General features: G+C 40.9%; 1 protein-coding gene across 1 annotated transcript in view; it reads right to left on the bottom strand.

Moving 5' to 3' along the window:
• Naf1 (nuclear assembly factor 1 ribonucleoprotein) overlaps nucleotides 1-16,133 on the bottom strand; it is a 32,742-nt gene extending 16,609 nt beyond the window's left edge. Inside the window, exons 1-2 of the mRNA XM_059244785.1 lie at nucleotides 15,829-16,133; nucleotides 11,680-11,842 (exon numbers count right to left, since the gene is read on the bottom strand). Coding sequence (XP_059100768.1) covers nucleotides 11,680-11,842; nucleotides 15,829-16,133 — 468 coding nt within the window. The remainder of the gene's footprint in view (nucleotides 1-11,679; nucleotides 11,843-15,828) is intronic.
• Nucleotides 16,134-16,351: the final 218 nt, after the last annotated feature.

Genomic DNA, 16,351 nt, shown 5'->3' with positions numbered 1-16,351 from the left:
ATCTTCACCTAAAATACTAGCTAGCAATCCCCACAGGTTATAGTCTTCCAGACTGACTTGCAAAACAGTCTTTAACATACTAAATACACTTATCCTTGCACAGCTTTTTACCAAAACTCTCAATTTAGTTCCACTGATCTGTGACACTGTCAGTATTACATTATTTTAACAACTGTGGCTTTCATAACATATTGTAGTATTCAAAAGGAGCTAATTCCCTACCAATTCCATCAATATTTTCCCCAATGACATTTTCCTAACTGCTCTTACATGTTTATTTTACTAGGTAAACTTCAGAACTGTCATATTAGTAATGACTGGGATCACAGTTCAGTAGTTTTGATATCTACATAGGCACTTAGGCTTGTTATAAGCTACTTCACTCATTACTTGCTATCATAAATTTCTAGTATTTAAGCCTGCCTACCCCCTCCCCCACGTGCTCTCTTCTCTTCCCTCCCTCCCCCCTTTGGAGACAGGGTCTCACTACACAGCCCTGGCATTCCTAGAACTCGCTTTGTAGAGCAGGCTGGCTTTGAACTCAGAGAGCAGCCTACCTTTGCCTCCCAAGTGCTGGGATTGACGTGTGTGCCACTATGCCTGGCTTTCTCTGATTCTTTACAGGAACATAACTGACACACTGCTTTGCATTATGTTTTCAGATTCTGTAGAGTCAAGTAAGTATATAGTGGGCATGATGTCTAATTCTAGGAATATTACAAATGTTAAGAATAATTACATATTGATATGTATCTTGATAAGGTTAAGAACATTTGTAAATATTCCTCTACGGTTAATCAACACAAGCCCAGTAAGTCTTCTGTCTTTTCATCACTTTGACATCATACACACATTTTTTTATAGGCTAAGTTTGCTGAATCTACAGCGTGATGAAGTCCTAATACCCTACTCTAAGGAAGGAGTACCTGCAGGAGAGAAAATAAAATATATAGCCTTAGACTTTTCTAAGGCAAGTGTTAGTCTTGTTGTCAGAAGGGAGTCTAGCAGGTCTCTTACCGCCTTGTTTCAATGAAAAGTTCCAACTGAACATGTGCAAGACATCTGATTTCATGTAGAAACAAAGGGAAAAAATAGTGACATTTGTGGTTGTCACCACACTTCCACTTTCAGTTGAGTAATCCTGAGGAGCCTGTAACACGAGAATGTATATTTCCTCAGCTTAAATTGAAGGCATTAAATCACTTTCATTCATTCATTAATTTCTGTGTGTGTGTGTGTGTGTGTGTGTGTGTGTGTGTGTGTGTGTGTATGTTCGTGCAGGCATGTGTGGAAGCCAGGGGTTGACATAGTATCCTCTAATATTCTCCCCTTGTTTTTGGAGACAGGGTATCTGAATCTGAAGCTCACTGTTTTGGCTACACTATAAGTTCCAGCCCTGTAGTCACACCCTCCCTACCCAGTGCTGGAGTTACAGAACCACTGCACCCTTTATAGCCTAACACCTCCCTATGAAGTGCAGTAAATAAAGTCTCAGTTCTAAATATTCTACAGAACACAGAGCATACACAGAGCAAGAGGTAAGTAATGGAACTAGGACCACACAGTTCCAATTTGAGGGCTTCGTACAAAGCATGCCTTGGAAAGTCAGCTAAATTCAGCTATACATAGTTACTTTCAGAATAGCAGACTTTTTTTCAGACAAAAAAAAGGGAAGATGGATGTTTATTTCTTTCAAATAAAGAGGCTAGGAGACAGAAAAGAGGGGAAAAATATTTCAAGTTCTATCAGCTAGAATTCATCCAACAGATATTCTTCCCATGAAAATTCTTAGTGGTCCAAGAAAGCAGAACTTAGAAAGGGTCGCATGGGATAGGTCTCTAGATAATTCCAAAGTAAGTTCTTTGGATTGCCATATCCAAGAGAGCACTATTAAGATCCTGTCTTGATGGATGGATTCCAAGTGTCACCATCTCTCCCCTAACTACTGGATCTAAAGAACTATACTATTACCAAGGCTAGTTATTCTTCACCAGATTACTCCTTTTCCTCCTTCACAACATACTAATATTTTATCCTTATTTTTCACAAGCCCAATGAGAAAATAAACCCAGTATCTAGGACCTAATCAGCTGGAGCATGCAGAATGATGACCAGCACATTCATTATATATTAAGTGAACTGATCCATGATACCACTCCAACCTAATCAAAGATCTCAGAAGTCAAGGTTCATTTTAGTCAGAGGAAAAATCAGAAAATGAAAATATAATTTAATATACAACCCTCAAGGAAGGAAAAACACCTGAACCCAACCACCTCAAAATAAAATAAAGCTGCCTAGGAAAGCTGACTGCCAAGAATGATGCATAGATACCTCTAGCTTGCAACAGCAAGCATTACTACAATTAGATTAACACCTGGCTTCCCTGATAACAAAGCAGCTGCCCTAGTCAGATAATACGTAAATCTCCTCAGAGGCATATTATCCTCATTAAAGGAAACAGAAGCCAATCATTTTTTTTGGGGAGGGGAGGGGAGTAGGCAGTAAAAAGGTATACAGTGCCAAGAAATAAAAACACACTAACATCAATAATGGGGGTAATACATATTGATGGATATAGGGCTATTTTAATTACATACAGGATTTAAATAATTGGAAAGGATCTCTGCATCAGATAATGCAGAGATAATGAAAGGAAAACAAGACAGAAAGACCTTCAACAAGTAATGAACAAAATCCCAGGACACTGAAAAGACAAGAGTACGTAACTGCAGATTAGGAAAATTAAATGAGCTGAGATCAGCCTTCATCCACTCCAGAACAACTATAAGCAATCCCTTTCATTTCACATATCCAAATAGGAAGAAATTGGTTAAGTTTAAATGTAACTGATTTACAATTAAATTTAATTAAGAGCCAATCTCAAGTCAGACCGACCACATTTAAAATGTTTAACAGCTTTAGTGTTAAGATGACATGGAAAGAACATTCTCATCACTGCACTTAAGTCTTCAGCATAACCTCATTTTACATTCTCACACAGAAACAAAGCCCATAACTGCAAGGCACATACACAGGTATTAACATGTGCCTACTTCCAGCCAACATAGGTAAAAATTTAAAATTACATCTCAAGAGCATGTACCTACCACATTATTGAAATGCCATAATGCTAACCTAAATATTCCACTTGGGAAATGCAGATTTGTGATTAATCTATACTTTAGTTCCTAAAATTAAAATGAAATAAAAAGCTTGTTTTAAATGTATGTTATTTGCAACTAAACACAAATACTTATGTTGTCACTTATCTAAAAACAAGTATTATAAAATGTCCAATGACTCAAAATTCAATATACTATATAAATTCAAGCTATTTATTTCCTACACACTCTGCAGCTAAGTCAACAGTTTCTGAGGCAAAAGTGACACAAATATATTTTAAGAAATCTGACATGCAACATAGACCCTCCACCATGACAAAAAAAATCCACTATTATTCAAAACCTAAATAACAATATTAAGTAACTTACACCAGATGTCAGTTGGCTAGGCACTTTGCTATTAATGTTATCTATTCTGAATCTGCTCCTTCTCACTTAACAGATTCTCAGTAAAGTCTCCTTCTGCTATCAGTTTCCTTCCATTGGCAATGCAGAAACTGAACAAAAGCTCAGTACAAATGTCTAACATCACAATTTACAACATCATCAAAGAGGCAGCATAATGAACATGGAAACTATACACCAGACTGGAACAAAATTACTATGACTTTCTGATAAGTTAGTATAAGCAAATCATAAGAAAATTACAAGACTCTGAAAGATACCTGCCATTAATACCAGCACTTAGGAGGCAGAGACAGGTGGATCTTTTATGAGTTCGAGCTCAGCATGGTCTATATTGAGAGTTCCAGGCTAGCCAGAGCTAAACCTTAAGACTGTCCTACATACAGCAAATCAAATCAAATCAAAACAAATAGACCTTATCAACACTTCTGAAATAGTCATGAAACAACAGCTGCAAGAATATTGTGTTCTGATTCTCTAAACATACAAGGTATCTGGTCAACAAAAGCTCAATGAGTAACACACAACATTCAAAATGCATCCTTTTAAAAACAAAACTTCCAGGCTGGAGAGATGGTTCAGAGGTTAGAGCACTGGCTGCTCTTCCAGAGGTTCCGAGTTAATTCCCAGCAACCACGTGGTGGCTCACAACCATCTATAATTTGATCTGGTGCCCTTTTCTGGCCTGCAAGCATACATGCAGGCAGAACGCTATATACATAATAAACAAACAAACAAATAAGTAAATAAATCTTAAAAAAACAAAAATGAGACTTCTAGAACAAAAACGAAGGAGCTAGTTCCAAAAGCAGGCCCCTGAGAAGATAACATTCATCCTTTACAATGGCTTTGACTTCTCTAGCTTTTTTGAAGGTTTACTATTGAAAAAGGTGGGAAAAAGGCAATTTGATGATCTAAGGTCTCACAAATATGGAGTAAGAGCAGCAGAGGGTTCTGGGAGAAAGTAGCAAACATCCCAAATAGAAACTAATCCCTTCTGGTACTAGTTTGGGCAGAACTGAGAAAAGTGGGGAAAATGGAAGAAATTATCTAACCACTCTCTCTTATTACCCAAGAAGAACGCATGCACATGGCCAACAGTTACCTGATGCTATTAGGTGAGCCTTCACTTTTCAGAAATGAGTGTAAAGGAAGATCCAATCTCTGGAGTATTGAGCCATGACTGAATTTTTATTTTTCCTATATCTGGTGAAACATATTGGAAAAAGAATGGATTAGGTCTGTACAGTTTGTGTCAACTATGACCATATTTAATATTTCATGATAATTTTTCAGCTTCTCTGGGGAAGCTTCAGAGATTTCTGTAGAATTCAGCTATCTCTATATTGCACCATTAGTGCCCTCATTCATTCATTATTTTTATATAATACAAAACAGTCTCAGGCCAGCTCATTAAATAGTTACACCTAAGAAAGTCAATGATTCCTGGAAATATCTTAGTTTTTCTTTTCCAACAATCATGTTTCCATCCTATTTTTCTCTAAAATGATGGTCAACAAAAACAAAGTTCCAGGGTGAGCATGGTGGCACACACTTTTAATCTCAGGGAGAGGCAGCAGATCTCTGAGAATTCAAGGCCAGCCTGGTCTACACAGAGTTTGAGGCCAGCCAGACAGGGTCTCAATCAATCAATCAATCAATCAATCAATCAAACAAACAAACAAACAAACAAAAGCCTACAAAAAGCCCAGACTTCATAAGAACTCTGCAAAAGACTGAAATATAAAACTGAATTAACATCATGTTTCAGTATGAAAAATCTTAAAGTAAGAACCAACTCTAAGCATGCCTGTTACCTGAGGATTATATATTTCACCTAAGATCTTACATAAAACTAAGAGAAAAGGCACTGTCAAGTAACTGTGAATGCCACAGCTCACACATTTCTAAAAATTTTAAAGGTGAAAAAGAGTTCAGTTTAGAACTAACAACATTAACTGTGTGGATGATCAATGAACAAAATAATCATTTGAGTTCCTCCTGACTCAGACTCCAAGTGGACTGTGACAGAACCATCCTTCCTTGGGCAAGTTCACATGCTCTTCACTTCTCACTCCTTGCCGAGCCTGTTCAGCCCTGATGCCTTCCTTCCCTTAACACTGCAAGGTAAGCTGTCTTCCCCTTTCTCAGTCCTATTGCACACAGCACTCCCTGACATTCTCTCACTAACTCTGTTATCTTTCAACTCTCCTTACACTCCCGTTAGACAAACTTTCTTATTAGAGTCTACCAGGAAAAGTAAAAACATGGAATGGTTCCATGTAATTATAACCATACATATGTACATACACATGAAATGTATGGGTACTACATACTACATTTATACATCTAATGCATAAAATCTTCATAACTGTGTATGGTGCTAGATGGAACCCAGAAACCTGTGGGTGTGTTAAGGCAGGTGCTTTAGCCCAGCGCATTATGCTGCGTACAGGCCTTATGTAATCATTTGTACAGTGAAAGACAAAGTTCTCTTTTTAAAAACATTCTGAGTATCATATAACAACAAATACTAATGAAAAATACATCTTCCTCCAAATCTATTAAAAAAAAAAAAAAAAAAAAACTACTTAAAGCCGGGCGGTGGTGGCACTCCTTTAATCCCAGCACTAGGGAGGCAGAGGTAGGCAGGTCTTTGTGAGTTTGAGGCCAGCCTGGGCTACAGAGTGAGTTCCAGGACAGACTCCAAAGCTACACAGAGAAACCCTGTCTCGAGAAACCAAAACCAAAACAACAACAAAAACCAAACAAAACTACTTAAACATCAGGCATCCTGTTAAGTTTCATTAGTATCCAGGTTAGAACATAGTAAATTCCAAATCTACCCATTCATAAAAAGTTTAAACTTAAAAAGAATTATTTCCCTATATTTAGGACAAAATGACAAATAAATCAGTCCTTGAGAAAGAACTGTAATGATGAGTGTAGACTACAGTACAATACAATTTCCTGCAAGAGCTGGGACATCAAGCAGGTATAAAATATTTCACTGCAACTTCTAACTACCTAAAGTAGCCTAGGTATTTCTTTCCCTCATGTGAAGATGCTTTAAATGTGTCTGAATTAGCAAAATCAGGTGAATCAGTGTCCTCAACCCAAATACAAAGTACACTTTTTTTTAAAGGGCAGTCTTGATGGAAAGTTAAATTTCTCATAAACTGCTGACAGCATTTAACATTTTCTTGGTCATGCTGTATCACAAGCATAAGTACAGGATTGTTCCTATTGAGTATTGTCCACTTTTTATCCTCATAAGCAGTGAAGTCACAATTTTAAAATGTGAAAGTCTTCCAGGTTTTCAGACAAGAAAATAAGCAATAATGTATAAAGCTAATTTCTAGTTCATAGATTAGAACATCACACCGTATCTAATGTTTTTAATAATTCAAATTCTCAATTACATTTGTTTTATTTGAATGAAGAGCTCAGAGTATAAGTTTTTGAAAAAATTTTCAAAAGGAATCGAATTTTCTAATTCAATGACACACAATCAATGCTATGGGGCTTAACATAACTCCAAGGCTGCAATGCAGATGGTGTTCTACATTCGTACAGGTTCTATAAAAGCCTCTCAGCATTCAAAGGTTTACAATGAAGAAATGCAATGAGTTAAATCACACATCAGAGCCTGTAACTGATATATCATCAAGAGTGTCAACTGGGATGCCCATTTCAGTTCCTCTATGGCTCACTAATCTTATTTTCCCTGTTCCCTTAACCACCTCCCCCCTCAGCTTTTGTTTTTGAGACAATATCTATACAGCTCAGGCTGATTTAGGATTACAAGCATGTACTAACTACTATGCTTGGCTTCCTTTATTTTTAATTTTCTTTGGATGACAAGATTTGGCTATAATCCAATTAAAAAGAAAACAACCTACCCATAAGGTATAGCTTTGAAAGAATAAGTTCCAAGTTACTTCACTGTAACTCCCAGATACCTAAAAGTAATGAGTCACACAGTAAAGACTCAGTGTCCCTCACAAGAAACTCTTGGCACCAGAAACACCCTGGCTTTCTAACTTCTGACAAGTTGCATACTAATAATGAGATATGCTGAGGATGGAACTCAAAACCTAAACATGAAATTCATTTACTTAATGCATACCTTATACACATACACTAAATGTAATCTTACACAGTTTTTCAAATAACTTTTGGATGAAACAAAAGATTTATGTCAATATTCAAAAAGTTTCAGATTTCAGATTTTCAGTTAAGGATGCTCAAGCTATAGCCTCATCACTGAGTTCAAGTTTTCAAATAGGAAAGACTTAAAGGAGACTGAGTTGGAGGCAGCATTCTTGCTTGAAAGCAGACTGACAGGAAGTAAAGAGAAGCTCTGCACATCTGTAGAGAACACTCCTAAAAGATGAAATATGTCAAAAGCAGATAGGACATAACATTTGCAAGAAACAGGGCATGTCCATAATCTAGACATCCCTAAGACCTACACAAACTATTTGGAGCATTTAACAAAAACAACTAATTTTCTTCAGAACTTCACTAGGTATTAAATTAAATAAACTGCATGTATCCAGCAGCTTCATGCTAAGACATGCAATTAACACTGCCTAAGAGTGCAAGTGACCCATCCAAGGTCTTAACAAAACAGACCATAGCACATGGAATTAGTTCTAACAAAGGGGGACTCTTCACAGAAGAATGAATTGTTATTTAGTAAACAAAATAAAAACCAAATAGTACTGTCCCCAAATAAGAGAAATAAAACTGCTAGTTCAAGGGAATCTACAAGAAAAAGCCATTATTTAGAGCCAGGGACAGAGAAGTTCATGAAGATAGAATGAAAAAGTTCAATCTAGAGGTGAATACGGGAAGTCAATGTGGAAAGTCAAAATCACATGACATTCACTGAAACTGGAATATTCAAGAGGCATGCAAAATAATGACCTAATAGCTACCTTAGTTCCCATGACGTTCCGCCTCAAGTTTACAGTAGATCTTTCTGTTCTCTTGGTACCTCTTCTCCCTATACTGAGTCCAACCTTAGCCAAGCATCACAATCACTTCCATGTACTTGCCTCTATCAGTTAATACTGATATACTCCTACTGGTCAGAATCTCTTTTTTGTCAGAAAAACCATCCCACATGGCTTATAAAGTACAATAACCCAATCCCCACCCTCCTCAAAATACATATTCACACTCCTTTCCTGCCAACTGGCTCGTAGGCACTCCCACTATCAATACCAGTTCATGTGCTTTTCAAGCTTTCACTTTCCTACACATTCTCACCTCCTACAGACTTGCCCACACAAATAGGAATGACCACGAGGCTCATGTCCCAAACAAACTCAACATGCATTCCACTGGCTCCATTACTTGTTCAAGGCTGTGGACAAGATATAAGTGGCAGGGTTTTTATAAATCCCTCATAAAAAGTACGTATTGTTGCCCAAACTGCCACCCTACAGAGCAACAGAGGCAGAGCAGGAAGGACACTGAGGTCATACTATCCTTTGAATTCAGGACCAAGCTACTCTCTCTCTCTCTCCCTTTTTCCAAGCTACTCTCATGTTTTGAACTTGATAAATCCTTTGAGAGTCAAAATAGATGCTTCCAGAGTCAGGGACTTAGGGCAAACCAGAGAAATTACAATATCTCTACTACCTCTAGCAACAAAATGGTAGTGTTGTTTCCCTAATACTGTTAATATAAAAGCAAGTTAATATCTAAACAAGAATCCATTAATTTTAAAATTAAAAAAAAGTGGTGTGATGGAGTGTGCCTTTAATTCCAGCACTAGGGAGTCAGAGACAGGCGGATCTATGTGAGCTTGAGACCAGCCTAGTCTATCTAATGAGTTCCATACAGCTAGGGCTATGCAGAAAGACCCTGTCTCAAAATCCTAAATAAATTGGGGCTGGAGAGATGGCTCAGTGGTTAAGAGCACTGGCTGCTCTTCCAGAAAACCCAGATTCAATTCCCAGCACCCAAATGGCAGCTCACAACTGTCTGCAGCAAGGCCCAGGGCTTCTGATACCCTCACATATATACATGCAGGCAAAACACCAATGCACATAAAGTAAACTGTAACTGCCTCTCTGGTCTTTCCCAAAAGATCCCTTAGAAATAGCATAAAAAGGACATCAGTCATTGTTGAATTCTAAAAGACAACAATGTACTTTCCAAAAAAAATGCAATTTTCTTCTGAGCCAAATACACATACTTCAACACCACTCCTAGTAAGTATATTTGTCTCTGCTCTCTTTACTGTCTTTCCATTATATAAAATGAAAGTAGAAACATGACTGGTTTTGTTTAAAGTACCTGGCATATGTTACAGATGTTTTACAATTTCTTAAAAGAACAAATAAAGAAAAGACACCTAGTCACACATTCATTCTGTAATCATCACTACTGCTGACTACAAACCTACTATCAGAGTCAACTACTTCACTGAGTACCAGGGAGACGCAAAAATGTGTTATAAACTCAGTCCTCAAAGACTATGGCTCCTGACCTGTCTAGCCAAAGGCCCTGTCTGATTTCTCATGAATGTCTGAGTATTCTATTTAGAAAAACACCCCCCTACCCCAATACAGTAAGATTTTGCATTAAATTTCAAAGGACTCCCAATATTAAGAAATTCAGACTCAATAAGGCAAATAAAACTATACAGATAAATCTCTAAAATATTGTGGTCTTCTATTTGTTGGTTTTATAATCTGAGAATTACTGAAAGATCATCAGTGTGGTAGTTTAAATGTAAATGGCCCCCATAATCTCATAGAGAGCAGCACTATTGGGAGGTGTGACATTGTTGGAGTGGGATGGCCTTGTTGGAGGAAGTGTGTCACTGTGGGGTAGGCTTTTTGAGGTTTCCTAGGCTCAGGATACTGCCCAGTGTCTCAGTCAACTTCCTATTGCCTGCAAGCCAAGATGCAGCCAGCACCACATCTGTCTGCATGCTGCCATGTTCCCTGCCATGATAATGGACTGAATCTCTGAAACTGTAAGCGAGCCACCTCAATTCAATGTTTTCTTTGTAAGAGTTGTTGTGGCCATGGTCGAGAGACAGCCCGAAAGGACCTACTCTGGTGATAGGATGGCCAAACATCCTAATTGTCGTTCTAGAAACCTCATCCAATGACTGAGGGAACCGGATGCAGAGATCCACGGCCAGGCCCCAGATGGAGCTCCAGGAGTCCAATTGGCAAGAAAGAGGAGGGTTTGTATGAGCGAGAATTGTTGAGACCAAGGTTGGAAAAAGCACAGGGACAAATAGCCAAACAAATGGAAACACATGAACTATGAACCAATGGCTGAGGAGCCCCCAACTGGATCAGGCCCTCTGGATAAGTGAGACATTGATTAGCTTGATCTGTTTGGGAGGCATCCAGGCAGTGGAACCGGGACCTGTCCTCAGTGTACGAGCTGGCTGTTTGGAACCTGGGGCTTATATAGGGACACTTGGCTCAGTCTGGGAGGAGGGGACTGGAATGAATCTACCTTCAGATCTGCCTGGACTGAATCTACCAAGTTGAACTCAATCCTCAGGGGAGTCTTTGCCATGGAGGAGATGGGAACAAGGGTGGGGGGGTGGGGGGTGAGCTGGGGGAGGAGAACAAGGGAATCCGTGTCTGTGGCTGATATATAAAATTAAATTAAATTATAAAATTAAAAAAAAAAAAGAGTTGTTGTGGCCATGGTGTCTCTTCACTTCTAAAAGCAATCAATTAAAAAGATTTCAATTACTATGGAAGAAACTGATTTGTGGATAAAAACAACAGCAATAAACAATGAAGGAGGGCCATGAAACTACAAAAGTAATTTTTCTCATGTTTGGGTAGTGCTGAGAATGAACACAGCGTCCCAGGTTTTTTGCACACACTAAGCAAGTGGTCTAAAACTGACTGGCCTGTGCCCAACCTCGAAAGTCTTCTAAAGACTTGAAAGCCAAGAAGTTACTAAAGCGAAGGCAATGCCTCTACACAATTATCAGTTAAGTCTCAAGTGTCGGTTAGAAGCACCCTTAGAAACTTTCCGCACGGTTCTTTATGAAAGAATGTCAAAACATGGCAGAGGTATGTGACAAGGCTGAGAAGAGGCAGCAATCAACAAGTAATACAAATAAGTAATATAAGTAACAAACCCAAGCACTTACATTAAGAAGCAACTCATCTTTTGTTTTGAGAGGAAAATTCTTACTTTCCTTCTCAACTTGTGCATCTTCCTCTCCATCTGACAGCACTGGAGGAAGTGATACACAGGAGGAAGATGAAGATGAGGATGAAGACGAGGAGCTTGAACTATCTGAATCTGTTTCACTGTAAAGGCAAAGTTGAAAACTTGGTCAAGTACTATCATAATTAAAACAAAATCTTGTTTCAAACAGCAAACAATTTACTTCCTCTTCTACTGCTTGTCTAATTCAAAAGCTAACACTACAAACTGACTTTGGTGAATACTACCATTTGTCTGTTTGTTCAGACAGGTTTCTCTTTGTAGCCTTGGTTGTCTTAGAACTCATTCTGTAGACCCTGCTGACCTTGAACCAGTGATCCACCTGCCTCTGCCTCCAGGCATTAAAGGTATGCACCACCACCCTGGACTTATTTTGTCCACTTAAAAAAATCCCTGATTTAAAGCAAGAGCAGGGCTCCTTATAATGGAATGTCATAGTAACAGCAGTGAGATGAAGACTAATTGTGGAGAGAGGCCATTTTTGACGCTGGATATGTAACTATTACAGACATAAAACCTGGACCTTCTCTGGGCCAACAGTGTCACACGTTATAAATCTCTGGGTACAATTAAGCATGTGACAATCAATGACTAATGGTAACTCTAGGTAAAGCAAGTGTCTGAGTCACCTATAATGAGACCACTTAATTCAATGAGAAGTTTCTTCTCAGTATCACCTTAGGGTTCTTCAAAGTTGCCATGGTGACCCATTTAACTCTGAAAACTTCTCTGGCTCTTGACTCAACCAGCCCCCTTACTTCAGCCCATTTTATGTACTATTTTTAGGTGTTTGGCCCATAGACACCTTGTCTCTGCACTCTCCAGGCATATATTCATTCCAATGATCTCAATCCACGTGCAGATAAATGCATTCATTTTCAGCCCTAACATTACTAGTCTATAGTCACAAGGTACAATCACAATTGTATGAATGGTACACACCTCATATTTCTCATAAGTTAAAAATCAAGAGAAAGGAAAAAAAAAAGCCATGGGTTTCTTTCCCTGAATGTCTATTTTTATTTCACTACTCAAGTCATGGTGGGTGGGATCCTGCTATCATTTGAAAACTACTTCATGCTAGGTCATCCATGAAAGTCCAATCTCCTAACCAATCCTATTCCACTTCTGTATCTTCCCCACCACTTCAGGACACGGTTTCTCATCTTTTCTGTAATAGCTTTTCCATATCAAAAATGTCCTCTCCCCACAACTACTCATCCTACCTCCGTTACTTTCACCTTCTCACGATCTTACACCCAAACGGGATCCTGCTCTAGCTTTAAAAAAAAAAATAGGACTGGACAAGAGATCAGAATAATTTTATAAGACAGTACTTATGATCTGGTTAACAGTGTTGTATCTATATAAAAGAATGTCCACTTTAAGTGATACATGCTTGAAACCTCAATTCTCCTGGAAGCAGGAACACCAGAAATTCAAGGTCATCCTTGGCTACATAGCAAGTGTGAAGCCACTCTTAGCTTGGAGAAAATATTCTCTATTTGCCTGTTTTCTACAGACACCAAGAAAGAAGTTGTGAACTTGGACCAGGGAGGAGGATCTGGGAGATGAGGGAGAGGAATTATGTTGAGGATATGTTATATGAAAAAAATTATTTTCAATTATAAAAAGAATTCTGTGCTGACATATTTAAATGACATGATGTCTGCAGCAAATTAGTTTTAAATAGTCTAATAACATTAACTAGTAGTATCAAAATACTAATAGTTGTTAAATCAAGATGGTAGCTGTATGGGTTTGTACTTTTCGCTAAGAAAATATGCAAACATACAGAAAAATATTAATTTCCCCCCAAAACATCTTTACTGTGGACAAGATAAAAAGACATGCTCCTTAGTATGTAAGCTTTACATTGCCTCAAAAATCAGGTTTCTAGTAACATCCAGACCCTAGTTCCTCCCACTCCTCACAGAGCCTAACCCCAGCCTCGGAAATTATGTGAAATTATGCTACTTGATCTGCCCCAAATACCTTCATTAGAGGCTCAACTCAAATACTATCTGCTCTGCAGCCACCCCCTACTCACCAAATCACTTTGTCCCCTATTCCCTATTCCCCATTCCCCAGAGCACTCTTCAAACTGCTACTGGAGCCGGGCGGTGGTGGCGCACGCCTTTAATCCCAGCACTCGGGAGGCAGAGCCAGGCGGATCTCTGTGAGTTCGCGGTCAGCCTGGGCTACCAAGTGAGTTCCAGGAAAAGGCACAAAGCTACATGGAGAAACCCTGTCTCGAAAAACCAAAAAAAAAAAAAAAAACCAAAAAACAAACAACAAACTGCTACTGGAGGCTGTTCACAACTTCTTAAAAACCACTTTGGGTTAGTGTTGTGTAGCTATTTCCTCCCAACTGAAACACTGCCTCCTAGATGGAGGAGAGAGGCCCAGAAGACTCAGGAAACTCAGGCACCAGCCCCTCACCTAAAGGTACACAAGCAGTCAACTGCTGGGCAGAGACTTCTCGAAGAGCTGCTGCCACAGCAAGGAGCTCTGGGGATACAGCCTTGTCACCCAGGTGACATGGGCTTTTCCATGAGACAGCTTCCTTTGCTCCTGTAAACAAACCCAATAAATACACTGTCTCACTAAGCTGGACTTGGCGGAACGGTTTCTTTGGCCTGTTACCGGTGCACCATCTGAGATCAAGAGATGTCTGTTCATGTCTCCTCATTAAAGGTCACACAATTACCAAACACTTGAAATCAATGATCTATTAACAAAACACTATTTAGGTCAGGCAGGTGTGGCACACGCCTTTAATCCCAGCACTAGACAGTCGGAGGATCTCTGTGAATTTGAAGGGTCTACAGAGTGAGTTCCTGGACAGCCAAGGCTACACAGAGAAACCCTGTCTCGAAAAACAAACAAAAAAGCCAAAAGCATTATCTACCTAGAACACAGGCAAAAAGTTGTGCCTTTTTTCATTTCTTCAAATATTTGGTACTCTCTGCCACAAAGAGTCAGAAGTCATTTCCCAACACTAAGTTGTCCCATGTTTCACTTCAAACCTGGCTCCTGATCAGTTTCCCAGCAGCACAGGCTCTGATTACAAGATGACTACCATCTTAAAACTGCCAAGGAACCAAGCTGCTCATACCTGGCTTGGCTCCTTCCCGTCTCTTCGCACCTCTCCCTCTACTAGAAACCACTCTCCCTTGACCTAGTCAATGGCTTCCTAAACATGCCACATCTCCCCATCATGCGTCTATCATGTCCACCTGTTCAGAACCCCCTCACCCTGTGCTTACTCATATATCTGTAGACAATGTTCAATGCAGTTTGAAAACATTCCATAGTTTGGATCTTCTTCCACCAAGATGGACACAGAGAGGAAATGTCTGTGTAAAGCACAGAGCCTCAAATACCGAGAAATTGGCTAGCAAATTTTATAGAATCCTGCTTCCTATGAAGATTTCCTGGAGTAACATTAACTGTCAAGAAACAACTACAAGAGGAGAATGGTGGTGGGTGCATGTACAACCCTGAACTTGGGAGGTGGAGGCAGGAGGATCAGGAGTTCACTGTCATCCTTCCAGGCTTCAGTTTGAGACCAGCCTGGGTCACATGAGACCCTTTTTCTGGTAAGAGAGAGTCAACTATGAAACATATTTCCTGATCCTAATTTGAAAAAAAATGTGGGCTCGATGAAAAAAAAAAAAAGTAGCAATTCTGAACTGAAACAAAATTCATGTCATAACCCTAAAGTACACGCTCAACTTGGATGTTATGAAAAGAATCTAGAAATGTCGGGTTTTTCACACTGTAAATAGTTTACTACCTCTACTTGTGACATTGCGGACTCTCAAGTTTGGGAAGGAAGTGGGAACTCCTAGAACTGAGCGGACACCACGGGCAAGCGATGCTGCCAGGCCCAGGTAGGTAGGTGGGTGGATGGGTGCACGCTCCCGGGGCGCACGTGCGCACGGACCAGCACCGGCGCCCGCCCGCAAAGCGCGCGCAGCAACCACGACCCGGGCCTCTGCCCACCCTTCCCCACCCTCCCCTCCCCGGGTCCCGGCAGCCCCGGGGCTCGGCCCCTGCACTCCACCTGTCCGAATCCGAGTCCGAGTCCGAGGAGTCCGAGGCCTGCAGGGCTTGCGGCGGCTCCGCGGCGTCCGGGCCGGTGACGCAGGCCTCGCTCGGAGGCGGCCGGTCGGGCTGCGGCGGGCTTCCGCCGGCCTCGGCGCTCGGGGGTGCGGGCGGCTGCTGCGGCTGCGGCGGCTGCTCCCCCGCCGGCGGGGCCCGCTCCGCCTGCTCGGCGTCCCGGCGCTCCTCAGCCGCGGCCGCGGGCCCCCGGCCGGAGCCGCCGAACTGCAGCGTCTGCAGCTGCGCCGCGGCCTCCACCACCTCCATGGCGCCGCTCCGGGCCGCCGAGCGGCTCGAGGGTCTCCTCCGAAGACGCGCTCGCCTCCGCCGCCGCCGCGGCCCGCACCGAAACTCGCGCGTCTCTCAGGTAACGGCACGCGGGGCGACCTGGAGCCACGCCCCCACCCCGGCGCGGTCACGGGACTTCCGGGGGTGGGGCGGGCGGCGTCACGTGACCAGGCGCGGGTTTCCCCGGAGCCGGAGGA

This window comes from Peromyscus eremicus, chromosome 17, assembly GCF_949786415.1.
Source record: "Peromyscus eremicus chromosome 17, PerEre_H2_v1, whole genome shotgun sequence".
Classification (NCBI taxonomy): domain Eukaryota; kingdom Metazoa; phylum Chordata; class Mammalia; order Rodentia; family Cricetidae; genus Peromyscus; species Peromyscus eremicus.
This window is presented reverse-complemented; position numbering and strand designations above follow the sequence as displayed.